We start from the raw sequence: 27,887 nt of genomic DNA, 5'->3' as shown, positions 1-27,887 counted from the left end.
CGCCGTTCATGACAGAGACTTTCATTTCACTAGGACGATCATAGGTAACATGACCTTAATCCTGAGTGAGTTGGGAACTCCTGCCTATGAGGGCGGTTTTTTGATTTGCATGGGTGCGAGTGGCTAGATTGCCGACTTAAACCTACCACTTTGGAGATTTGTTGACTGGGTAGTTGGGAACTCAGCTACACAAGACGGAGTTCACTCCTCCCACGAAGTAGGGGTAAGTAGATAGATTACTTCCTTAAGGTCTGATTTCGAGGTTTGAATGATGTGGCGCCACACCTTCTCATGGCCCGAGAAGTGTTCACTCATAGTAGAACTATGACGTATTATTCATTAGAGGATTCAGTGGTACTTGAGGAATTAGATGTAACTATAGGGGCAAAATGGTAAACTAGCCCAACTGTACTTACGAGTGATTTGTGAAGGGTCATCGTAATATTGATTTGTTATATCCAATGGACACAAAAATATATCTATAGTGCAAAGAGTGTAGTTGTCGATTTTTAGTGGAGTGCCTGACAGTTAATGGGTGTTGGATATCGTGATTAAAGAGTTTAGTCAGTTATTCACGTACCATTTGGAGCTTCAAACTATAGGTCCATAAGGTTCCCTTGGTAGCTTAATGGATTCAAGTTGAGAATATGTATTTGGGTTAGTTTGAAGTGTTCAAATTGACAAAAGTGAATTTGATTATTAATGATATAATTAAATTGATTCAATTATATGTGATATAATTGATTTGATGTATTAAATACATTAAATGAAGGAATTAATATAAATATGATTTATATTAAATGTCATAAAGGAGAAAAGAACTATGGTTTAAATATTACATATCATGTGATATTAAAACTATAGGTTATAAATATAATATGATAAATTAGTTATCATATTTATTTATAATAAAATAATTAGAAGATAATTGCTTGGTTGGTTATTATTTTCTCCTTTAACCGTGTTTGAGTGGGAAGTTACTATCAGTTTTAATAACTGATGAATAAAAGTGAAAAGGTTTCATTTTTTTCATTATCGCATCACATAACGATCGAGTGAAAGAAAAAGCTATACGATAGCCTTTCTGAGAGTGAACGACGAGGCATTGAGTTTATAGACGACAACTTCTCGTTTACTAGACAATCGAGTACCCAGTCTATACAATAGACTTAGACATTCTCCGACTTACTCGATCGTTTACTCGATCGTTGAACTCCTCCTTCCCTCTACCAAATCCACACAGAACCTACACCTCCTAGATTCTGAGAATACCAAGGCAACCGAGTGGTAGTGTCAAGTGTTTCTGTTCGAGGGTCAAGCATCGAGTCTTACTCGATTGGTTCAAGGATCTGACAATTCGTAATTTGCACTGGTTGTTCGTTGCATTCATGCTCGTGATTTAGTTTTCTTGGAAACTGGATTGGTGTTGATCGAGGGAATACACGTAGAAGAGTTCTTCAAAGGTATGTCACTTGATTCTAGTTGGTTTTAAGAAGAAAGCATGCTATAATTTACTCGTTGATGCATAGTTATTATTGTTTGTTTGTAAATGTGTTGTTCTTTCACAATGGGTTTGAACCTATCTTGCTTTTGCTCACTGGCTCTCTTTGTATAGAGTTCCTTCAATTAGTATCAGAGCTAGGTTGTTATGATATTCCAAATTCCATTGATGTATTGAATTGCATTTACATTCTTGATGGGTTTTAAGCATGTCTACATTATGTTTAAGTGTTAGATGTATTTGGATGTGAGTTAATGGATGTTTCTGGGATGATTGCCTTTGTTTATTGCTTTCTTTTACATTTCAAAGTTAATTTGTAAGGGCCCTTGTGTTTCTGGGCATTATTAACTTGCTATCGAGTTTGTATTCAAAGTGTTTGAGTATGTAAGAGTAGTTTGTGATGAAGCTTCAAGGCATGGAGATGTAGTTTACTTCGAGGAAGAAGACCAAGAGTTGGCCAGATCATGTAGCCCAGGCTAAACGATGGTTTAGTTTTGGCTAGACGATCGTGTAAAAGAGTTCTACTCGATCGTGTAGCATTTTCTAAACGATCACATGGAAAACAAACAAGAACAGTTATGTGGAACATCCCCATCTCCCTAGTCAACAGCCTTGTGCGTCCAGGCCTTCTTTCTACCCTTCCTTTTTTGTGTCTTTCTCTCTCTCATGTAACTTTGATAGAAGTGTGACTCCTTTTGGGTAGAGTTTGACCCTTTCTTCCTACGGAATGTCATAAGGATCCAGCCTTCATTATCGTCATTATCAACATGTTCTTCTTTGTTTTGAGGATCCCTGGCTTAGACCTCTCGTTAAAACCGTACAACCACTGGTTTGAAGGTCCCAAACTGGACCAAACTCTCACTTTATTCATAACATATGATTGACGTCGATGTGCCTTAAGTTATCGTCACCGCAGCATGATCTGTTTGGACCACCTCATCAAGATCCAACTCTATTTTCTTCTCACATGCCAACTTGAGGATCAACTCCTTTAATACAAAAAAATTTTCAACCGGGTGGCTAACAACCCTATGATACTTGCAGTAGTTGGGATCGTCCACTTTTCGAGCTTGTTCTGGTCGTTTACATTTTAGTTGCTAGATAAGGTGGTTCTCTAACAATTGCTCAAGCATATACGCAATGTTGGAGTTGGGGAATGAATAGACTTTTTCCTGCCGCTTCTTCAGCGCTAGTCGACGTCTTTCGCCTCTTTCGTCTATCTTTTCCGTCTTCTTCTCTTTCCCTTTCGAGGAAAACTTCAATGGGATCATATTAACGACCATTGATTCCTTTGTGGCGCCTTTCACAATCTTCTCAGTGCCCTTTACTTCCTTCTTGTCCTTTTTCGATTTGGGAATCAAAAAATCCTTCGTTCCCTTGTTGGCGATGCTTAGCTCTATGTTGTGGGCGCAAAGCGCCAATTCTTCAAAGGTACGGGGTTTATTCCTTGCAAGATATAGAGGAGTCCCTAGTGCATACCTTGAGTGCACATTTCTACAGTAGATAGTTCGGTGAGTCAGTCTTTGTAGTCCAGACTTAGATCCCTCCATCGGTTGATATAGTCAATGATGGGCTCCCCTTTCCATTGCTTGGCGTTTGTCAGCTCCATCATGCTGACAGTGCGTCTATGGCTGTAGAAGCGATTTAAGAATTCCCTTTCAAGTTGCTCCCAACTATCGACCACCTCAGGCTCTAGGTCCATGTACCAGTTAAAAGCGTTTCCTTTGAGGGTTCTCACGAATTTCTTGACTCGTAGATCTCCTCTTTCCCGCATTCTCCCATATTTTCTACAAAGTGGGAAATATGTTTCTTTCAGTTGCCTTTTTCGTCAAACTGCTAGAACTTTGGGGGTTGATACCCCGTAGACATTCTCAAGCTATCGATTCTCTTGGTGTATCGCTTGGAATACATGTAGGAAGTCTGAGTTGGGCTTCCATACTGAGCCCTTATGGAGATCATGATCATGTCTTGCAGCTGTTGGATCGACAGAAAGGCCATCGAAGCTAACTGTTACAGCTAATTTTCTTACAACGCGGTCTTCCCTTTATTAGTTACTTTAACTAGAGGTGTTTGGCTTGATTTAGCAGCCTCTCGAGACTACATTTGTTCTCTCAGAGCAGCGATCTCATAGTCTCGCTCCTTAACGGCTTTCATTAGAAATTTGATCCTCATTTCCATTTATGCCATAGTCACTTCAGCCGTTACATCTGCCATCATGACATAAATCACATCTGGCTGCGAATCCTTTTTCGACTTGCTGGAGGCAGAAGTAGAGTTGTCAAATAAGGGGTTCTCCTTGATGACAACCCCGCCTTGTGGAAACTCCGTCATTTGCCTCAGGATGTTGTGCACAGTGAGGGAGCTTTGCTCTTGCTCCTGCATAACTTCCCTCGAGCGACTACGGGTGATAGGTCCCGTGTAAGAGCTGCTTGCGGAGGAAGCTCTAAATGCAACCTTCTTTGGTGTCATTGTCTTGTTTAGATGTTGATAGAGAGATAAGATGTAGAGAGGTCCCATCAGGCGTGCCAATTTTTTCACACGAGGTTTCCTAAGAAACGTATTTCGTGGAGTTGAACTTGAGTTGGTGTTGGTGATGTTGATTTGATGCAATATGGTTCTATCTCTAGTACTTGATCCTTTGATTCTCCTTCGGTTGAATTGATGTGCTTGACTTGAAGAAGAAAAACACGGAATGTTCTTGAAATAGAATTCTTGGAAGAGTCTTTGTATCTTCAAGGGTCTTCTGTCTTCTAGGAGTATAGCTTTAGGAGTCTTGGGAGTCCTCTGTTTGTTGATGAATTCTCTCCAGGCTCTCTAAATGTAGAATTACTAATCCCCTACAAATGAAGATGACTTCTCTATTTATAGAGTTCTCAGGTGGGCCTCGTGGACTTAGGCTTGGTTGGTCCATGGGCCTGGCCTTTGGGTCCAATTAGTTAGACTTGGGCTTGATTGATCCATGGGTCTGGCTTTTAGGCTCAATTAGTTAGTTTTGGGCTTGATTGGACATTTGGATTCAATTCAGTCTATTTTTGGGCTTAGAGACTTTAACTCGAATAATAATAATTTTAAATTGGACCAAGTTAATTTTATACAATTCAACGGTCATGATGAAACCACGTGGCATCATCAAAAGTTGTCTTCAACTTCAATTGGGACACATGTCACTTCCTAGTTGGTCCCAAATTTGATGACTTGGAATTTTGCATTAATTTAGTAAATGACGTGACTGTTTGTGATTGGTCCAAAATTTCTCGTTCAACAAAGATAATTAGTTTATTTGGAATTTATTTAAATCAAGTATCTAAAAAGATTTGGAAATTTGGATTCAAGTTAATTTGGAAAGTTTGAATTTAATTTTGGAATTTAGAATTTTTGGAAAGAAGTGATTTAAAGTTTTTGAATTTATTTGAGGTTTATTCAATTAATTGGAGAAGAGATTAAAGATTTGAGTTTGAATATATATGGATTTTGGAATTTAAAAGAAGAAAAGGAAAGAAAATATGGGTTTTGGAATTTAAGAAAAGAAAAAGAAAACGAAAAAATATATATATATATATATATAGAAAGAAAGAAAGAAAGAGAGGAAAGTGATTATTTAATAGAATAATTTTCCCTCGAGAAGGGTGCTAAAAAAAAGAGAAAAAGAAGAATTTTCATATTCTTCTTCGTGAAGGGTTAATGGTTGTCGTAGCCATCCATTTCACCTTCGATCCATCAGGCGGTTGTTGTAGTTCTGTTGCTCGGTCAGTGATATTTCGCCGGAATCTTAGATTTTGGGTTCAAGATGTGGAATTTTGGGGCAGTGTTCACCAAGAAACCAATATTTGAGAGAAAATTGTTAAAGTTTGATAATTATTGGGTGAGTTGTGCTGATAATCTTGGAATGATTTAATATCTAAAGTTGGGCTCAAAGGTTAAGATTGATTTTTATCCATGTTCTAGGTTCTAATTCAAAGTTTTTTTTGGAAAGCTAGAAAGGAGTTTGTTTGCTTCAGTTAATTTTGGACTCAATTTTGAGGTAAGTAATTTTTCTACTGGAACAACTCTTGTGCCAGGCGATAAATTTAAGATTTATTTTTAGGATTATAAGACTATTTACGAGAATAATTTTGTTGATTCTGAGGTTTAATGGACTGTTTAGAAAAGATATACGAGCATGTGATAATATGTCTGAAGTATGTTATGGGTATGTGAATTATTTTAGAATTTTAGGAGACATATTAAAAGGACAATTGAGTTTGACCCATAATTGTAAGTTAAGTGGTACTACCAATGGAATGTCTTAAGGTTAGACGAGAGTTAGGCATTCGTTTATGTATATAGTTATGGGATTTATTATGAAAGTATGTATGCTATATGATGTATTATGAAATTTCGAATGTTTGATTGTTTACATGATTTAATGCATGAAAGTGGTGTGCTAGAGTTGATCCATTTAAAACTAGATTAAATACGTATGTTGAGGTTAATTAACATGACGTTGATAAGGAGATTTTATGAGACTCATGATTATGTAAAAGTTATATGTAATACAAAGTTAGATGCAATCTCTTCTCCTTTCCATATAGTTGCATAAAAGTGATGCATGTCCGAGGGCGCTAGTACATGAAAGGGATGTACTAGAGCTGGTGTGTATGAAGTGATACATACCGAGAGAGGATCATGGGTGTACGTAAAGGTATACACTCAGTGGGTTATGTGTACACAAAAGAAGTGTATACATAACCATGTGTACAAAAAAGGTACACATTTAGTGGGTCATGTGTATACTAAAGAGGTGTATGTATAACCATGTATATGAAAGAGGTACACATCCCTACATCCATAAAGAGGACTTGGGGTATACAGAAGAGGTGCACTTTAGGGGAAAGGAAAAATAGTGAGCCATGTAAGGGAAATCTTCAGGTCCCACTAATATAGAGTTTCAGTTTATGTTGCATTTATTGGAGTCCTAGCTTAAGTCCTAGGGAGTCGGGTTGTTACATCAATGGTATACACAAAGATAAGTGTTGCCCATAATACATTTAACTTTAAAAAAAATAAATCTAGATAGTATTACCGATGATATAATTTAAGAATATATAAATCTTTCGCATTTAGAAAAGGAGAATTGATATTAGTGGTAGATTAAAATAATGGTTAAAAAGTAAATATAAAAGCAAAAGCGCTAGAAGGAGGGCTTAAACCTCTGACTTTGTGGTTAATAGCCACACGCTCTAACCAACTGAGCTATTCCAGCAAATATTAATTACTTAATTAATTCTTTATGAATCAAATTCATAAGAATTTAATACTTGAATCCTAATAAAATATTTGTCTCTTAATTATAGATCAGATCTATTATTAACCATATGATATTAATCTCATTCATATGTTATTCCATCAATTGATTTGAACAATTCAAATCATCCATCTTTTTCTTTAGTGAGCTAACAGGGGGACTTTATGGACATATAGATTAGAAGCTACAATGATATGAGATTAATTAATTAAACTCTTTAATGAAATTAATCAATGTTAATTAACTATCGAGTATTCCACTAAAGACCAATAGTTACACTTTTCGCATTGTAGATATATTTTTGTGTCAACAGATATAACCAATCAACATATATATATATATATATATAAGAGTTTTACTGATCTCAATTGGAGGTATAAATAATATATATTCTTAATCTAAAAAGTATCCCAATTGTAAGTATATATTTTCTAAAAACACTCCTTTCATTAAAGTTTGAGTCATCCCATTAATATTATATGTTTTCTAAATCTCTAGCATAAAAATAGTAAAACATATTGAATTGTGATTTAAAATAAGGGCAAGTTGCAAAATGAGCCAAACAAGTTACTAGTACAAACCTTTTAGTTTTATAAAAATAATAAAAGAAATGTCCAACCCACGATTAAAAATGTATAGATATATTTGATACACCGATACAAACTTGATATACTTGATATATCTGATGTACCTGATACACTTGATACCCCTTGATACACTCGATACACTACTGTACTTAATACACTTGATATCCTTCATTTAACAAACATTTGAAACGTTCTAAACTAACAAAATTAAAAAAATTAAATCAAATAAGAAAATTAAACAAAGAGATGAAATTGCTTAATCACCCGTTAGATATATTGGTGTATCAACTAACTAATATACAACATAGATATATTGGTGTATCAATTGATTAATATACAAAATATAAGTATATCAGAGAAAAAAATAAAAAAGAGCCTAATATTGAGATTTTACTAATAGAGCCTCATCAATTTCCCCACGGGGACGGGGTCCTACGGGGCGGAGATTCCCCGATTAGGCGGGAAATAGGGGAGGGTGTAAAACCCATAGCCAAATTTCCCCTAATAACAAGGAATACAGAAGAATTTGATCCTAGGGTACGAGTAGGGAGGACCCTAAAAAGATAAAAAGAAGAGAAAACCTTGGGGACTTAAATCCTAAATAGTGAAGAAAGGATTGAATAATTGAAAGAAATATAGGGAAATTGATTTTGGAGAAAATCTGGAAAATTTGTGTGAAATGTGTTGGAGGTAAAGACATATGGTTAAAGAAAGTGGGAGAGAGCGAGATTGGAGAGAGCGAGAGAACGAGATTGGAGAGAGCGAGAAAGAGGGAGAGAACGAGATTGTAGGAGAGAGCGAGATTTTGAGCAAGAAAGTGGGAGAGAGCGAGACCAGCGAGATCAGCGAGAGCGAGAGCAAGCTAAGTCAAGCGCCAAGCGTGCGTCGAGCAAACGTGCAGCAATGCCTCGCCCGGTGATGCATTCGAGCGCCTCAAGTGTTGAAGGGCCTCACCTATGCGTCGATCGGCTGGGCAAGCATCTATGTGTTGAACCTTGGGCTAAGTTGTAGACCTGGAGGAATCACTTTGATTGAAGGAGTGAATGCATGAGAATGCTGAGGTCATAAGGGAAACGTCATCTTAACAAGTGGCTTGTTGAGAATAAACCTTTGGACCTAAGAAATTGAGGTGGACGCTTGAAAAGGCATGCAAAGTTGGTCTTTATCACTAGAAGAAATTCAGGCTTTAATGTCGGTTGGCAATCGACATTAAAGATAGTGTTATTAAAGCCCTTTAATGTCGGTTGTAAACCGACATTAAAGGGCTTCAATAACACATAAGGTTTCAACCGACATTGAAGGTCTTTAGTGATTTAAGCCTGTTGGTTGAAACCGACATTAAAAGTCCGACATTAAAGCTTTTTTAATTCTTAACCGACATTGAATGGCTATGGCAAAGCCTACAGTGGGAATGGCATATCCCAAGCTCCATCCTACATTCTCTTGTATGTAAACATCCATCCTCCAAAGTACACAAAAGGGAAAAAATAGAGAGTAGGGAAAGATGTATGAGATGGCAAAATCATGTGCTATCATTCTTGTTTTTGTTTTTGTTTCTTAAAAAAAATAGAATCACAACCATTCATAGATTCATACATCAATGAATCATGTGTATATTTTGATGGACATCTAAATATGCTTCGAGCAGGTGATAAGAGAAAATCTGTGCAGATAATGGATGGGCACAATGTGTATAAAGCAAATCAAGCATCACACTATTCCGATTCTTCTCTTCATCCTGCATAATGTACCAAATTTGCAAATTAATAATCTCAGCATTGAAACTCGATTGACTACACAAGAAAGTAATTTCACCTTCTTCACAGAGTACAGACTGACTAAAAGTACATAACTCGTTCTTTCATACCGTCAAAGAGCTTTCAAGTCTCCTAGTTTGAGCAAGCAACTTTCTCTCGTCAATGAAAGGCAATTTGGCAACACCCTGAATTTAAGGGAAGAAGATTCAGTGGCTTACATCAATTTAACAAACATCCAAAGAGATTCTTGAACAGATAACACTTCAGAATATTCTTTTAAAAAAATAAATAAGCTTCTAGCTCATTGGGGAAAAGGGAAAAAAAAAAAAAGCAGTACCTGCCACTGAAAACGCTTTCCATTCATGTCAATCTCAAAGTCTATTCATCCAAAAAGAAAACACCATTTGAGGAAAAAGGAAAAATTACAAGAAAACAAAACAAAAGATTTTGAGATAATGTAAGAGGAGGATATGCTGAAAAGAAAATAGAGACTATTTTGAGACAAAATCATACAAGGATCAATCAGGCTTTAGTTCGGTTTTGGCTTCTGATAAGTGTACTCAAATAAAGGAAGTATTCTGCTTTACTTTTTTACTTAGCGCCAACAGGGGGAAAAAAATCTAACTTCATTCTTTTGTTGGCTTAGCCATTGAACTTTTTATGCTTTCAATGGAAAGTGTTTTTCATTTCTCGTTAACAAAAGTCAGATATAAATTCATCTTTATTAAGCTATATAAACTTTACATAGACTAGCAAGATAAATGACGGATAAATTAGGATAGAACCTTGCAGCTGGTAGAGTTCCCATCAGTTGATCAAAAGGCTTAAATGGCTCTCCGATGATCAGCCAAGTTTTGAAGGTCAGAGGCAAAAGGTGAATAATGATAAGGATAATACCTGAACCAAAAAAGCAAGTTTCAGTTGAAACATCAACAACGTGAGCACTGCCCATTGCCATGCCAAAATACATGGATACCAAACAGCTTATTGGCCCTCGTCTTTAATTCAATGATGATTTTCAAACAAATCAGGACCCAATACATTGCATGCATATCCACGGAAAATTAATGGACAACTTTAAAATCAAAAGAAGAAATGGTTCTCTGAAGAATGCACCCATTTGTTATAATAAGCAAGTGAAGGTTACCATTGCCAAGAGCAAACCCCTGAATAGTAATATCGACAGACCCAACATAAACCCTCCACTTACTTCAGGACCTGCACAAAAAATAAACCCATCAGCTACTTCTGTTCATCAGAACTACTTGAGGGGGATTTGTTTAAGGTAATTATTAATGCTATTTGATAACGAAAAATTCTCGGCATCCAATTCCAATAATATCTGCCAATTGTTGATGGATTAAAAGCACTGCAAGCTCCCAATCTAATAAGTGCACAACATCGAAGCACACAGAAGCCAAATTAAATATTTTATACGAACTCATGACGGGAGTATTGGGATAATAGAGGCTGAGTAAATCTACAACTATAAATTAGTCGTGAGATATTTCCTTAAGACCAAAACAGGTTTTCCAAAATATAAATCACCAAAAAGGAAACAGTAAAACATGAATTCAGCAATGCATTTATCTATTGCTAGACAACAAATTATTAACCCAATTTCTCATTTCCATGCAATATTGCATTCTGCAACTTCAAATTTTTTTTCCGGCTTTTTCAAATTTGACATTCAACGCTATTAACTTACCACCCATCTTAGTCCTAGAAATCACATCAACTTCTTTATTTTATTTCCATGAAATTCATCACTTGAAATTATTAGATGATAATAAATCATTCATAGTCTAATAAGAAGCTAGCAAAATTAAAACTATCTGGAATATTCCATGTAAGGTGTCAAACGAGGTTCAGCAAACCCATCACCTTTTGGACCTTGGTTGAATCTAAAAGTCTTTCACCACTAATGTACAACACTTGTGATAAACTTATCGATGGTACAATCCTGGAAAAATAAATCAAATGCTAACGCTAAATTAATATGATAAATATAGAACATAAACTATCTACATAAAACATTATTCGGGAGTCTTCAGGTTTAGTGGTAGGTAATCAATGGTTTAACTTTAAAGTTCTGAGAGGCTGTGTGGTTGGAGAATACTCGATCATACTCTTTCCCCGCACTAAATAGGAAGAAGACAATATTCCTACTATGCATGAGTTGGCATAGTAGGAGGAAGACATTATTCCTACTATGCATGTGTTGGCATAGTAGGAGGAAGACATTATTCCTACCATGCATGTGTTGGCATAGTAGGAAGAAGACATCCAGCACTTGTATGGCCCAAACTTGCGTTGATAGACACCTTAAGCACGAGGTGGAAGGGGGTTGTAGGTTGACACACTTTGAGAACTACACATAGGTAAGTAGGTGTCAAGTTTTGGAGGCTCTTGGACTCATAAAAGGAGGGACGCCTCACTCTAAACCTTCACACCAAGATTTTTCTTAAAAGAGCATAAGAAGAGGAAAAATAAGAGGAGAGAAATTTGAGTGAGGGTCGGAGTTCCAACAAGGATGCAAGGGAACCAAACTGACTGGACAGCAGCGATAGGCCAACTTCAAACCACTAGATCTCCCTAACCACTCGTGCAAATCAGATGATTCTTGAACCAAAAGTTTCTAAATTAAGTCTAGTTTCTGTGAATGGGCTGCCTCGGCATAACTCTAATTCTAAGGCTGTCAAAACTAAGGAAAACCGTGAGATACTCACCAGGGGAAGACAGCCGGGCCAGGTAGAGCAAAACTTATCCTCAGAGCTTTCGCCAAGGAATTTGAGGGTGAAACTTTAAGGTATTACAGTTAAGAAATTTTCCTACATTTTTGAAGAAGGAATTGTCTTGAGATAAGGTTCGGAAGTAGTAGTAATCTAAACTTCAAAACTGACTAGGATCCAACGGTAGAATCAGGGAAACCGGGTGAACTGCATGACAAGTTCTCCTTAACTTTACTGTGAGTGGTTAATTCTTCCTTTGTTATTTCGTGCTTATTGTATATTAATATGCTGTAGATTGTGTATGATGATGGGATGGTCAGGGGGTCTAAGGACCTAGAACCTGAACCCAGAGTAAATCCTTACAAGATGGTCAGGGGACCGAGGAGTCTAGTACCTGAGCCTATGGGATTGAGAATCCTTGAAGTGGGATGGTCAGAGGGCCGACGGGCCTAGTTTCTAAGCCTATGATAGGAGGAGCTATGTTCACATAGGCTGGTATTATTGTTATTATGTGGTAAACATCTACCGTATGTGTAGGTGGAATGGTGAAAAGCTTCATGCTTTTGTTAGAGGTTCACTTAGAAACCTCATGTTTGGTTGTGGAAGATTTATAATTGTGTCATCACTCACTGAGCTTTGTAAAAACTCATTCCATTATTTCATGTTTTTCTTCCCAAGTAGCAAAAGGTGAGGAGTTCCAGGGTGCTGCTAAGGTCAAGGTCTGCCACATGCAATAGTTACACTTTCGAAGGGTTTTACAGTTGGTTGTTGTTGTAAACTTGTTGTTAAGTCTTGGAGTTGTATAAACGTTACATTATTGTTGTAATAAGATGGGTCGATTGGCCTACTTAACCCGATGTAGTTTGCCTCCTTGACTTAAAGGGTTGATAACTGCTGCAGTCTTGCCCTTTCCTAGGCTAAGAAGGTGGTCTAAGGCAGGGTACAGCTTGGTATCAGAGCATAAGATTTCTGGGACAATTGAGGAATTAGTTATACTGGCTTGGTATCGAAGGGTTTTAAATTGAATGTTTATGCCAAAATTTGAGTAATTTATTTTTAAATTCAAATTGTCATATAAAACTAACCATAATAAACAATTTAGTAATTATTTAATTAAAATTTGCTCACATGAGTGATTTAAATTAATTGACTTTTTTTTAAAAAAAAAAGAAAAGAAAAAAAGAAGGTAACGAAAAAATTCCTTGAGCAGAATCCGATCTAATTCACCCCACGGGGATGGGGAATGGCATCCCCGGCCCTGCCCTCCTCTGGACATCTCTAATAAGGTGTCCCATCATTTTCTTTTGCACTAGCTCTCTCTTTGCTCTCCATTTTCCATTTTCCCTTCTTTCTTCACTCTCCTTTCTTCTACCATTTTTCATTATGAATTTGAGATTTTGAACCATCGACAACAAATCGCCACTTGCCGTTCGCGGATCATGTCAATACACTCATCCCCCATACTTTGTAACTTTCTTAAACCTCCTCCCCAATTCTGCCGGCTCACTCAACCCCAACGCTGGAGGATGACGACTATCAAGATTTTGACACAGTTCAATCACAACGAAATTCTCATAGACTGTGGAAATGGGGCTTGATCAGTCAGAATCAGCCAATTTTGAGCGAAGATTGAGGTTCTACAAAGTGCGCAATTGAAAACGTGAAGGTGAAGATTGAGGTTCTACGAAGATTGAGGGCATGAAGGTGTTAAACGTGATTTGGGGATTTTGCAATATTTGCAAAATTTGAAAAATTGGAGCTATGTTTGCTAAACCCTAAACATAATTTGCCACTCAATATAATTTCCCTCAAAATATTACCACAACTAACTTGCCTCATTTGCAAGATTCTTCTTAATCAACAATTTGCAAAATTCTTAATTATAACAATTGACCTTAAAAAACTAAAGTTGGCTAATTATTAATTTTAATTTTTAGGGTGGGGAAGCTCTAACGTTGAAATCGTTAGTATAAATTTATACTAATTTAGTTATTCTTGTTTTGATAAGTTCACAGTCTTAAATTTATAATTTAACTTTAAATTATTTTATGTAAATTTATATAAATGTCCCATTATCTGCACATTGTGACGAGCTTTAATAAAAATATGGTATGTTGTCAAACTCAAAAAATGAATATTTACATTTGTTGTAATGCCTTGAATATGTTATATGACACTTCAAATGACCAAGTGCGCTATATAAACTATTAATCCTAGAGGCGCTATTATTATCTATTGTGTAACATCCTCTCTAATAAAAACTCTTTTCCGCTCCGTGGATGTAGGTAACACCTTGTCAGTGAACCACATAATTTACTGTGTCAATCCTCTCTAATCTTTTACGTTCTCTGTATTCTTTACTGTTGATTTCGTAACAGGATTTCCTTAAAAAAAATATTTTTCAAAAACTCATTTTCATTTAAACACTTTTAATTAAAAACCTGTTTAAAATACAAATACTAATTACTTTTAAAATTCATCTTAAGTGGTTGTCAAACAATTCTGTTTTTTTTCTAAAATGACTTATTTATTGAATTAAATAGTTGAAAAAGTATTAAAAACACACCTTTGTTGTGAATTTGAGGAGCACAATGAGAACATGTATATAGTGAAAATATAATATAATAATATATTTATACAATAATATTAAATATATAAAATATAATAATAAAATAAAATAACTAAAATTAAAAAATTGGATAATATGAAAATTAGTGGAATTTTGAAGTGGAATTCTCACCAATGTATATGTGATTTTAAGATCCACCAAAGGTCACTATTTATAGGCAAAGTGGCAAGTAGAAAGTGGACTTACATGGATACCAAACATGAATTACTAAGAGGCACATGGACAACATGAATGGTGACACATGGCCTTTGGGACACTAAGCAAAGAGCATCTATTTTTTATTATAATATTCATAATACTCTCCCTTAGATACCCACATATATATATATATATATATTAAATATATCTCGTTAAAACATTACTAGGAAAAATCCAATTGGAAAAAACCCTAGTGAGGGAAAAAAGTACATAATACATACTCCTAAAAGAATACAATATATTTACTCCCCCTCATGAAAACATCACTGAAGATCTCTGAGTCACCGCATTCCAATATTGTGCACCAATTGTTGTGCTTGGTAATGCCTTTGTAAATAAGTCTGCCAAGTTATCCTTCGAATAAATTTTTTGTATAGTGATTTCGCCATTTTCTTCAAGATCGGGAGTGTAGAAAAGCTTTGGTGAAATATGTTTTGTTCTATTACCTTTAATATATTTCCTTTGATTTGAGCTATGCAAGTTGTATTGTCTTCGTATAATATTGTTGGAAGATTTTTATTAGAACACAAGCCACATGTTTTAAGAATGTGTTGAGTCATTGACCTTAGTCATATACATTCTCGACTAGTCTCGAGAATTGAAAGAATTTTAGTATGATTTGAGGAAGTGGCCGTTATAACCTGTTTCACCGATCACCATGATATATTAGTTCCTCCACATGTGAACAGATAACCTGTTTGAGATCTAACTTTATATGGATCAAATAAATATCCAGAGTTTGCATAATTAACTAGATCAAAATTTGATTTATTTGAACAAAACAAACCCATATCGATTGTTCCTTGGAGATAACTAAGTATATGCTTAATTCCGTTCGAATGTCTTTTTGTAGGAAAAATATATCTAGCTAATAAATTTACTGAAAATGCAATACCTGATCTTGTATTATTAGCAAGATACATGGGATACCAATTACACTAAGATATAGTACTTCAGGACCAAGAAGTTCTTCATTATCTTCTCGAGGTCAAAATATATCTTTCTTTATATCCAATGAATGGACTTCCATTGAAATATTTAATGGATGTGCTTTGTCCATATAAAATCTTTTTAAAAAAATTTCTTGTATAAGTTAACTGATGAATAAATATTCAATCTGCTAAATGCTCAATTTGCAAACCAAGGTAAAATTTTGTTTTTCTTAGATCTTTCATCTCAAATTCTTTCATAAGATATTCTATTGCCTTGGAAAACTCTTTAGGAGTTCCAATTATATTCAAGTCATCAACATATATAGTTATAATAGCAAATCCTAATTATGATTTCTTTATAAGAACACACAGACATATTTGATTGTTTTGATATCCTTCTTTCAATAAATATCTACTCAGAGGATTATACCACATTCGTCCTGATTTTTTCAATCCATATAGTGATCTCTATAATTTTATTGAATACCATTCTCAGGAAATTGATGTATATGTTTCAGGTACCTTAAATCCTTATGGGATTCTCATATAAATATCATTATCAAGAGATCCATATAAATATGTTGTGACTACATCCATAAGATGCATATTCAGACTTTTATACACAGTCAAGCTAATTAAATATCTTAATGTAATTGTATCCACCACTGGAGAATAGTCTCCTCAAAATCAATTTTAGGTTTTTGTGAAAAACCTTGTGCAACTAGTCTTGCTTTATATCTTGTGACCTTATTATTTTCATTTCTTTTCCTCACAAATACCCATTTGTATCCCACAGGTTTAACACTTTCTGGTGTTCAGACTACTGGTCCAAAAACCCGACGTTTTGAAAGTGAGTTTAATTCTGCCTTGATTGCTTCTTTCAACTGAAGCCAATCTTTTCTATGTCAACATTCTTCAACAGATTTTGGTTTAGAATTCTCATTTTCAGATATAATATCAAGTGCAACATTATATGCAAAAATGTTGTCAATAATTACATTAGTTCGATTCCATCTTTTTCCTGTCATGACATAATTTATTGAAAGTTCATTATTATCTTTAGGTATTCCACCTTCCTCACTAGTCATGTCGAGGATTTCTTTATGGTTATTTACATCCTCAACCAAGCCTATTTCAATATTAATTATTTTTCATCTTTGAGGATTTTTATCTTTAGAACCTACTAGTCTACAATGCTTCTGGCGTGTTCCAGACTCATTAGTGATAACTTGTTGTGTTAGGATATCAATATTTTATGGAACATTTGCAGCTGGTATATGTGACTTAGTTAATTTCTTTGCATCTATAAATGCATCTAGTAATTGATTTGCTATATTTTGCAAATGAATTATTTTTCAAACTTCAAGTTCACATTGATCTGTACGAGGATCTAAATGAGACAATAACGATGCATTCCATGTAATTTATTTTTCCAACTTCTTAATTCCTCTTCCTAATGTTGGAAAATTTGTCTCATTAAAATGACAATCAGCAAATCGTGCAGTAAATACATCACCCGTCAGGGGCTCAAGATATTTAATAATTGATGGGAATCATATCCAACATATATTCCTAACCTCCTTTTTGGACCCATCTTAGTGCGTTGTAGTGGAGCAATTGGAACATATACTACACATCTAAAAATTCTCAGATGGGAAATATTTGGCTTATAACCATAAGCTAATTGTAATGGCGAGTACTTATGATAAGCTACTAGCCCAATGCGTACAAGTGATGTTGCATGCAAAATAGCATGTTCCCATATAGATGAAGGAAGCTTAGCTCTCATAAGTAATGGTCTTGCAATTAATTGCAAACGTTTTATAAATGATTCTACTAAATCATTTTGTGTATGAACATGAGCTACAGAATGTTCACACTTATCCCAATTGACATACAATAATTATCAAAAGCTTAGGATATAAATTCACCGGCATTATCAAGATGAGTGGTCTTAATTGTATAATTAGGAAATTGTGCTCTTAACTTAATTATTTGAGCAAGTAATCTTGCAAATGTAAGATTTTGACTTGATAATAAACACACGTGTGACCATCTGCTGGATGCATTTAGTAATACCATAAAATATCTAAATGGTCTACTTGGTGGGTTAATGAGTCTACATATATCACCATGAATTCGTTCTAAAAATACAGGCGATTCAGTCCCCACTTTAGCTAATGATGATCTAATTATCAATTTTCCTTGAGAGCAAGCATGGCATGATAATACATTAGATTGAAAAATCTTTTGGTTCTTCAATGGGTGTCCATTTGAGTTCTCAATAATTCTCTTCATCATTATAGATCCTAGATGACCCAATCGGTTATGCCAAATTATAAATATGTCTGGATTCATGAACTTTAGGTTGATTGTTGCATATGTTTCAATTACTCATATATGAGTATAATACAATCCAAAAGATAAAGGAGGCAATTCTTCCAGTATACGTTTTTCATTTGAGATAGTGGATATGATATATAGATGTTCCACATCATTCTTACTATCAATCTCAATATGAATCATTGCAACATATATCTTTAAAATTTAGAAGATTTCTCTTTGATTGACTAGAGAACAGTACATTGTCGATTATAAATTTTGTTCCTCTAGACAAAATAATATTTTCTTTTCCAAAACCTTCGATCAAGTTTGCAGAACCCGATATTGTATTTACTTTTACTTTCAGTATTGTCAATTTGGAAAAGTATTTTTTACTTGTAAGTATTGTGTGTATAGTTGCACTGTCTGTCAGATATAGATCTTCTTTGCTCATTTTTTAAACACCCAACATATTAAAATGATCCATGTTTCTTCACTAAAAGAAAATAATTACAATAAGAAAAACAACACTTAAAATATACAAAAGTTACTAAAAAGACATGAAAATAGATAAAAGAAAACAACATTAAGTCTAGATATTCTCAAAATCAAAAGAAACACTTGATTTGCCACTAACTGTGCCAATCTTCTCTTCAGGAGATTCAAAGAACTCTGTCACATCCAAATTTGTCATGTGGGAAGGGTCAAATATGTCATTATCTTGGTATGCAAAATTTGCTTCCACATTTTTCTCTTTTTTCTTCAGGGAGACTTGATAGAGGTCAACTAAGTATTTTGACGTACTACAGGTACGTGACCAATGCTCAGTCATTTTGCATCGGAAACATTTATTTTCAACAAACTTTGAACTTTTATCTTGTGGAGTTTTTCCTTTGTGACCATCATTTTATATGGTTCTTTCGAAATTTAAAAGATCCGACTCACGAATGCACACATCTTTCTAGGCTGGGATGAGCAGCGTTGCAACGCTCTGAAGACAGTGTTGCAATGATGCCTGGACAGAAGCTGCTCTTCAGTTTTCTCCTACTTGCCTACTTCAAACCTCAATTACAGCCTAATATGGACTCTATTGACTCTAATAAAATTATAGACTCGAGAGCACACATATAAGCTCATCAATCAAGAGCTAATAACAAATTAAACTTTATAATTAAAGAGAATTTTAATGCCAAAGTTGAAATTTAACCACATCAATCATAGCAACATGCAAACTTAGAAATTCACCCACCAAATTCAAATTAACGATAATTAAGTGCTTAAATCATACTCTGATACTCATTGATAGAGTAAACTAACATGCAACGGAAGAAATAAAAATCAATAAGCACTCTAATTACACTTAATTTGAGTTCAAAAGCATGCTGAAAACAAATTTTGTAGAGAAAGTGTTTCATGAGATACAACCTTTGATGAATCTCTTCAAACACAACTTTACTCTATGAATTGAGACTTCAAATTTGCAATGAATCACTACAATGACCTTCTCTACTATTCTCAAGCTTGGAATGAGCGGTGGAAACACTGAATTGAGGCCAATAGAGTTGAGATGGATGAGGATTTGGAGAGGAAAAGTTTATGCAAAATCTCAACTCTTAATCTGATTGCATGGAGTCTGATTGCATGGAGTCTAATTGAAGTTCAACACTTCAATTTATATTGAAATACCATGCTTTAAGGATTAATACAAGTTGATGCCACTTAAAATTGAAGTGGCGTCAGGTGTATTTTGAGTGGAAAAATCCAAAATTGGGATTTTCCCACTTTGAAATATTTTTATTCAATTTTAATAAACTTAATTTGATTAATTAATTTAAATTAAAACTGATTTTTTAAAATTCAATTTTAATTTAATTTTATAATTTTGAATTTAAAAAATCCAAAATTCAATTTAACCAAATTACTAATTTTGAACCATCTTAGAAAATGAATAAAATTGAATAATAATTAATTAAACTGATTTAATTAATTAAATTTAATATCAAATATTAAATATTAAATATTATATTCACCTCATCAAATATTTAAATCATTATTTAAATATTTTTTAACTCTCCATTTTCATTTAATTTTAACAAAATCAAACGTTTTAATTGTATTAAATACAATTAATTGAATTTGAACACTTCAAATTTAAAACCCTAATTTCGAATCTCAACATTTCAAATCGATTCAATTCATTGATCCAAGATATAAAATATGAGCTAATAGAGGGACCTTATGGACATACAGATCATGAGCTCTAACAATTTGCGATTAATTGGCTAAACTCTTTAGACCAAATTAATCACTATTTGTTAACTATCGAGACACACCACTATAGCTCGATAGTTGCATTCTCCTCACTATAGATATATTTCTGTCCATTTTTAACCATAATTAGTAAGTCGATTCTTCACAGGTCGTTCATATTTACAACTACGTCAAGGTTACTATTTTACCTCTGTAAATACATCTTGCTTCTTAAGTTCCTACTGATCCTCCATTTAAAAAATTGGTTTATAGTCTAACTTATAAATCATATCCCTCTCGATCACAAGAGGGCGGGGCCCCGTTGTTCAAGACCAAGAATCAGTGCTTAAGAGAACAGCTTATCTACTAACCCTAAGTTGGGTAAGAGTGAATTCCATCTTGCAGAACTATGTCTTTAGCTAGCTCACTACGGATAAACACAAGGATCATTTTGTTTTTGAAAAATTTAAGTTGTTCAAATTATGAGGGAATATTTTAAATTATATGTAATACAGCTAATATAATGCATATAGATACATTAAATTATAAAGTTAATTTTGAATGAAATTTGAAATTAAATTATATAATTTAAGAGAATAATGTATTTGAATAAGATTGAAATATTAAATAATATGAATGAGATTTATATTAAAACTATAGATTGAATTTAATGTAAATGGGATACATATTAAAAGTATAGGTTATGAGAAAAAGTTACGTTTGAATATGATTCAAATGTATTATTTAATTAATTTTTTTAATTTAATAAATTAAATAATAACTTCCCTGTAGTTACAAGGGAGTTAGAGGGAGTGGACTGAAAGGAGTTAACTCCCCTCACTCATTCTACACAGGTTAACTTCTGCATTTTGCTGGGAGTTGGTAGAATTCTCATTCACATAATCACTCTCTTAATTCTCTCTCAATCTCTCATCACTCTCAAATTAAAAGAGGTTTCCACAAACCAAGTCTTGCCGGAGAATAGCAGAAAAGACTTAGTAGTGGTGTCTAAGTTCATGTTTGAAAAGGTCATAAACATAATAAAGAATTAGAGAAGATTGAGAAGTTATCTTCAAAGAAATTTTCTTTTTCCTTGAAGTTCTTCACAGTAAAAGTATGCTTAGTTTGATGTTTAATCTTCTCTCTATTTTCTGTATTTTTCAAAACAATAAATAAAAGCATAGGCGATCAATCGCTTCTACATGAATTTGATCCATTCATTTTCAATTTTTATTTAGAAGATTTGTTGTATAATTTCTGGTAGATAAAAAAAAAAGACAAAAAATGTGTTTGAAAAGAAAAGAGAATCACGATGTGAATTTCAAATAGAAGATGCCCCTAATTGTTATCATATTTCCATTAAGTTTTTTTTTTTTTTTTTTTCTTTTTTTTTTTTGTACAGGTGACTCTTTTTAAAGTGCTTTTATGATTGATGACCCGCCCCCCACAAATGTATGAATTCTAATCTTCTGCTTATGTCACATCCGACTACCATATATATATATATATATATTTTTTTTTGTAATTACGTTAGGGATGACCATATCTATCGTAGCACTAACGAGATGACCATCTCTATCACGATCTCCATTTTTCCTCATTTTTCTCAAAGGTTGTTGTGTTTTTAGGTGAGAAAAATAAGATCATCATAGAGATAGATCGCGTTAGGGCTACTCTTGGTAATCCCTAATGCGATACGTTAGAATGTGTACAATCAGTTTGTTGTGTTTTCCTTAATTTTCTTCAAGTTTAATGTGTTTGGATAAAAAAAAATTAGAGAGATTACGATAGGGATAACCATCGCGTTAAGGCTACCATAGATGTGACCATTCCTAATGCGATATATTATAAAAAACGGTATAGGATCTGACATAAGCAGAAGGTTAGAATTAATACATTTGTGTGCGTGGATCATCAATCATAAACACACATAGGAAAGGATCATCCACACAAAAACCTCTATTTCCATTTGTTTGCAAAATTCTTGCATCTTTTAATAGCAAAATTGTTGCAACTTATTTTGTTAAAAGAAAAGTTCTAAGACTTCATTAATCAACTCAAATTAGAAGTACATATATATTTCAAATCGCATTATAATATTTTCAACTTATTCCAATTAAGTGTGTGTATGTATGTATGTATTATGTATGTATGCATGTATGCATGTGTATATATATAAGGTTGCACCCGTCTTTATGCATTCCATTTTATCACTCACACAAAAAAAGAATTAAAATATTTAAAAAAACAAATAAGAAAATTCATTGCATAAGATAGGGTTGGCAACTGAGGCACCTGCACCCATGTTGTCACACCAAAGAACAAGTATACCCTTTGGAGAGAATCCAATCTCAGTTAACAGATTTTTCACCCAAATGATCTTGGTTGCAGCATGAGTAATAGCTCGATACTCGGACTCAGTACTGGAGCGAGCCACTGTCATTTGTTTCTTAAATGACCAAGAAATGAGAGTCGATTGAAGATAGAGGCAATAAGCAGCTGTAGATTTTTTATCATCAATACTTGAGGCCCAATCTGCTTCAGAATAGGCTGTTAAATTAAGGTAAGTATCACAGTTGGTGGTTAGGCCAAAGTGGAGAGTCCCTGCAAGATATCTAAGCTCACGTTCGACAATTGACCAGTGAATATTAGTAGAAGCTTTGAGGATATAGCTAAGCTTATTAACAATAAAGGCAATGTCCGATCTTGTATTAGTGTGGTATTGGAGAGCACCAACCGTGCTACGATATAGAAATGGGTCATGGAGGGGTGTTCCAATGCTCAAGGACAGGGAGGTGCCAGGTACTGCAAGGGTTGGACAAGGCTTCATATGGTTAAGGTTTAGTTTAGAGAGAAGCTCAGTTATGTATTAAGCTTGATGCAAATGTAGGCCGGAGGTTGTATAAGAGATTTGGACACCAAGAAATTGGCTGAGCTGTTCTAGATCTTTGAGAGAGAACTGTGTATGCAGTCAGGCAACAAGATGATCAATGTGAGTTGGATCATTACCGGTGAGTATAAAATCATCTACATAGACTAGCAGCAGAGTAATGGAGGATGAGGTACGCATATAATATAGAGAAGTTTCTAGGGAGCTTACTTTGAAGCCGAGTTGACAAATAGATGCTTTGAGCTCATCATTCCACGCACGAGGAGTCTGCTTGAGACCATAGAGAGCTTTATTGAGCGTGCAAACATAATATGGGTGAGTTTTGCTTTCAAAACCCGGGGGTTGAGACATGTAGACAGTCTCCTTCAGCTTGCCATTGAGAAAGTAATTATTGAAGTCAATTTGACGAAGTGGCCAGTGATGAGACACTGCCAAAGTAAGCACAATTCTAACAGTAAACATCTTGACAACAGGACTGAATGTATCAAAATAACCAAAGCCAGGGTGTTGATGAAACCCTTTAGCAATAAGACGTGCCTTATACCATTGAACAAGGCCTTGAGCATCACGTTTAATACGATAGACCCATTTGCAACCAACAACAATTTGATCAGATGAAGAAGGTACCAGTGACCAAGTATTTGTACGTTGCAGTGCAGCAAGTTCTTCAATCATAGCTTCTTGCCACTGTAGAGCTGTAAGAGCCTGAGAAACTGAAGTTGGTTCACTCTGAGTAAGGTCTTCAATATGTTCAGCAACCCAAGCCTTGGGTTTGAAAATACCAGCCTTCCCTCTGGTGATCATTGGATGAGTGCCAATGAGGGGTTGACTGATAGGGTGTAGGGATTGCTGTGGAGGGGAGGGTAGAAGTGTTATTAAGGGTGACACTGTAGGGGATTGAAAAGTGGTTGAGGGAGACAGTAATGGGTTAGGATGTGGAGAAGGTGAACTTGTGGCTGGTGTAGGAAAAGTGTGAGGAGATTGAGGTTGGATAAAAGGTTTTGTTTCAGGTGAGGGTTACGGAAAGGATGGATGGACAGGAGGTGAAGAGAACCATGTGGAGATTGATGGAGCTAAATTGGTGGGAGTAGAGATTTGAAGGTTAGCAAAAAAACCTGTTTGGAATGGAAATTCGTCTTCATTAAATATGACATGGCAAGAGATGATGACCTTCCCATCCTCAGTAAGACATCTATGACCTTTGTGTATTAAGGAAGGGCCAAGATAACATTTGCTGCTATGAAAGGCAAATGTATGTTACTGGTATTGACGAAGGTGTGGATAGCACGCACACCTAAAGACTCCTAGAGATAGTAGGTCCAATTTGCTTCAAAGTAACACTTCCATGGGACTATGACCCTGAAGGATAGGAGAAGAAAGAGAGTTAATAAGATAAATAGCAGTTTGAAAGGCATACAACCATAGGTGTAGTGGCATCTTAGCCTGTGCTAAGAGAGTAAGATCGGTTTCAACAACATGGCGATGTTTACGTTCAGTTCGACAATTTTGTGCTGAAGTGTAGGGGTAGGAGACCCTTATTTGAATTCCAAGCTGATCATATAAATGTGCCACTACTTTGTACTCACCCCCACTATCCATTTGCAACATGTGAATGGATTTTTTGAATTGATTAAGAACAAAAGCTTGAAAGTGTCTAAAGGCAATTGCAGTGTCACTTTTCTGTTTTAACGGGTATAGCCAAGTGAATCGACTATAGTCATCAACAAACAACACATAATATCTATATCCATCTGCAGAAAGCATTGGGGTTGGCCCCCATAGATCAATATGCACTAGTTCAAAAGGTGTGCTTGCATGAGAAAGAGAGTCAGAAAAGGGTAAGGCATGAGACTTTCCAAACTGACAAGCTTCACAAAATGACTTCTCATTATCAGTAATTTGTAAGTTATATCCACTAATTACTTTTGACAAAACTTTAGGGGATGGATGGCCAAGTCGCCTGTGGAGAAGCATTGTGGTTATTGTCCTGCTGGTTTGAAAAGCAAATTGACGTGAGAATTCTTTAGATGGAGCAGTCAAGCGAGCATCTGGCAATCTTGAAGTAATTAGGGCATTATTTATAGACTGGTTGACATCCTCCAATTGGTATAGCCCATCTTTAAGCCGGCCTTTCAGGATTGGTACTCCCAACTCCTTGTCCTTGACCACACAAAAGTCAGCATGAAATTCAACCACTATATTGTTTTCTTTGGAAAGTTTTGATACAGTTACCAGGTTCTTGGCTATGGCAGGCACATAAAGAATATTTAACAATGACAGACACCAGAACTAGTAGGTATATTTATATGTCCATAGCGAGATATAGGAAGGGATGTACCATTTCCAACCACTACTTTGTCATTACCTATGTAGGCAGGTGAGGATTAGATGAAGCTTGGATTGCTGTGATGTGTGAGGACGCCCCACTGTTTACATACCAGTAGGGGTCAGCAACTGACTCAGGTGAAGCTACAATTGAATGAGTAAGGAGAACAGAGGTGTTCTGTTCTTGACTTCGATTTGGTGGGAGTTGAGTAGATTCAATACGAGTGTGAGTTTGTTTGGGGTTATTGAACTCCTTATTGTATCTGAAGTAGCAACCATTAGCTGTATGCTCAAGTTTTCCACAAGTTTGGCAGGTTGGTCTAGTTGTGGATGCATTATTCTAACGACCAGGACCCCTATTGCGACCTCCTCCACCCCTAAAATTTGATGGTTGTGTATATCCAGAGGAGTTTTGAGGGGTGTGTGCTGAAGGATTGGATTGATTATGCACAATATTGGCTGAGGGTGGGCTGGGTGAGAGTGAGACATTAGCTATTCTGGTAATTCCTGTCTTGATAGCAAGTTGATACTCAAGCCTTTTCTCATATGACAGCAGGTCAGATTGCAGATCAGACCAACGTGTTGTTCCTTTGCTTTGGATTGCTACTACGACTAGGTTATACTCTTCATCAGGACCAACTAGCACTTATGAAGTCAGATTAGAGGAGGAGACGGGGGAACCTGCAAGGGCAAGACCATCAACAAAACGTTTCATCATAGCAAGGTACTCACTCATTTTCAATGTACCTTTACGAGTTTGCTGAAACATTCTTTTGAGGTAATCTGTTTCAACTCTGGATTAGACTCTAACCAACTCTTGGACTGCTTCCCAGAGTTCTGTAGAAGTTTAAAAGCCCATCACTTGTGTTACTATCTCCTGGTTTATTGAGTTATAAAGCCAACCCAAAAGGAGCTGATCCACTGTTATCCAGGCATCATAAGCTGGATTTGATTGCATTTCGACATCAGGGACTGAGATAGTAGTTGGATCTGCACTGGAGCTTTCATCGGATCGACCACTGGTTGGAACTTGAATAAAACGATCTGGGCAAGGAGTTTCTCCAGTTAGATAACCTTCCAATCTCTAACTTCTTAGAATTGGCCATGCAAGATTCTGCCAAAGCAAGAAATTTGACCTATCTATTTTGATGGATGTGACTTGGTTGAAAAGTTGATTTAGGGGAGGACCTGTGATGGTTTCACTGCTGGCAGCTCCAGACAAAATAGGTGGGAAAAAATTTGTAGAAGGTCAATTTGCCATCACTTATCTGGGGCTCTGATACCAAGTCAAGCAGCTGTATAAGCTAAGCTTGAAGAAGAAAATAAAATGTTGCAGCAAAAGATGAAAATCGGGGAGAGCAATTTTTGCTTCCCTTTTCTGTATATTTGATTTTGTATATTAAATCTTTTCTCACATATAATACACGGCAGTGATGTATAGACATATACACTTAGGTTTGAGAATAAGGACAAAAAATAACCAACGAATCTTCTATACAGCTGGTAAGGAATAACTGTATGGCAGAGGCTATTAGGGGGAGAAGAAGAGCATACACATCAGTATCAGCGAGAGCATAACACACCAACGACACCAGGGAGAGCATACACACCAGCGACACCAACGAGAGCATAATACACCAACGAGAGCATACAATACCAGCGAGAGCATAACATACCAGGAGAGCATACATACCAGCGAGAGCATATACACCGCGAGAGCATACATACCAGCGAGAGCATACACACCAAACGAGAGCATATATATCAGCTTCTAACATTGCTTTCTTGTCTCCTGTTGACGAGAGCATTTGCTTCTTCCTTGATAGATAGTATTTCACCTAGTGGGTTGGCAGGATAAAATAGATAAAATTGTCCAGAATAGTCTCCTAAAGTCTTGCCCTCTCTAGAAATGGCACACTTTTTGAAAAATCGTTAAATTTTTTTTCTCGAGTGATTTGGGGCGTGATCGAGACCAAAATAGGGGCTAAACTTATTTCAAAAAATTTATAATTTAAGACATATGTAAATCTTCTGCATTTAGAAAAGGAAAAATTGACATATAAAATGGTAGATAAGAATATTGGTGAAATTATATATATATATAATATATATATATAATATAATATAAAAATAAAAGAAAAAGCGTTAGAAGGAGGGCTTAAACCTCAGACCTTGTGGTTAACAGCCACACGCTCTAACCAACTGAGCTATTCCAACCAATGTCGCTTGCTAAATAATTCATTATGAATCAAATTCATAAGAATTTAATACTTGAATCCTAGTAAAATATTTGTCTCTTAATTATAGATCATATCTATTATTAACCATATCATATTAATCTTATTCATATGTTATTCCATCAATTGATTTGAACAATTCAAATCATTCCTCTTTTCCTTTAATGAGCTGACAAGGGGACTTTATGGACATACGGATTAGAAGCTCCGATGATATGAAATTAATTTATTAAACTCTTTAAT

General features: G+C 35.3%; 1 protein-coding gene and 2 non-coding genes across 3 annotated transcripts; all 3 read right to left on the bottom strand.

The window, feature by feature from the left end:
• Positions 1-6,669: 6,669 nt before the first annotated feature.
• On the bottom strand, positions 6,670-6,743 carry TRNAN-AUU. Its single transcript has one exon. It is a non-coding gene; the product is annotated as a tRNA-Asn (tRNA).
• A 15,688-nt stretch (positions 6,744-22,431) lies between these two features.
• On the bottom strand, positions 22,432-23,022 carry LOC120084556 (secreted RxLR effector protein 161-like). The gene has a single exon (XM_039040354.1). The coding sequence runs from the start codon at positions 23,020-23,022 to the stop codon at positions 22,432-22,434; it is 591 nt and encodes a 196-aa protein (XP_038896282.1).
• Positions 23,023-27,550: 4,528 nt separating this feature from the next.
• On the bottom strand, positions 27,551-27,624 carry TRNAN-GUU. Its single transcript has one exon. It is a non-coding gene; the product is annotated as a tRNA-Asn (tRNA).
• Between the last annotated feature and the right edge of the window lie 263 nt (positions 27,625-27,887).

The sequence above is a fragment of the Benincasa hispida genome, chromosome 9 (genome assembly GCF_009727055.1).
Source record: "Benincasa hispida cultivar B227 chromosome 9, ASM972705v1, whole genome shotgun sequence".
Classification (NCBI taxonomy): Eukaryota; Viridiplantae; Streptophyta; class Magnoliopsida; order Cucurbitales; family Cucurbitaceae; genus Benincasa; species Benincasa hispida.
The sequence above is the reverse complement of the archived record's forward strand: the minus strand, read 5'-3'. Positions and strand labels throughout refer to the sequence as shown.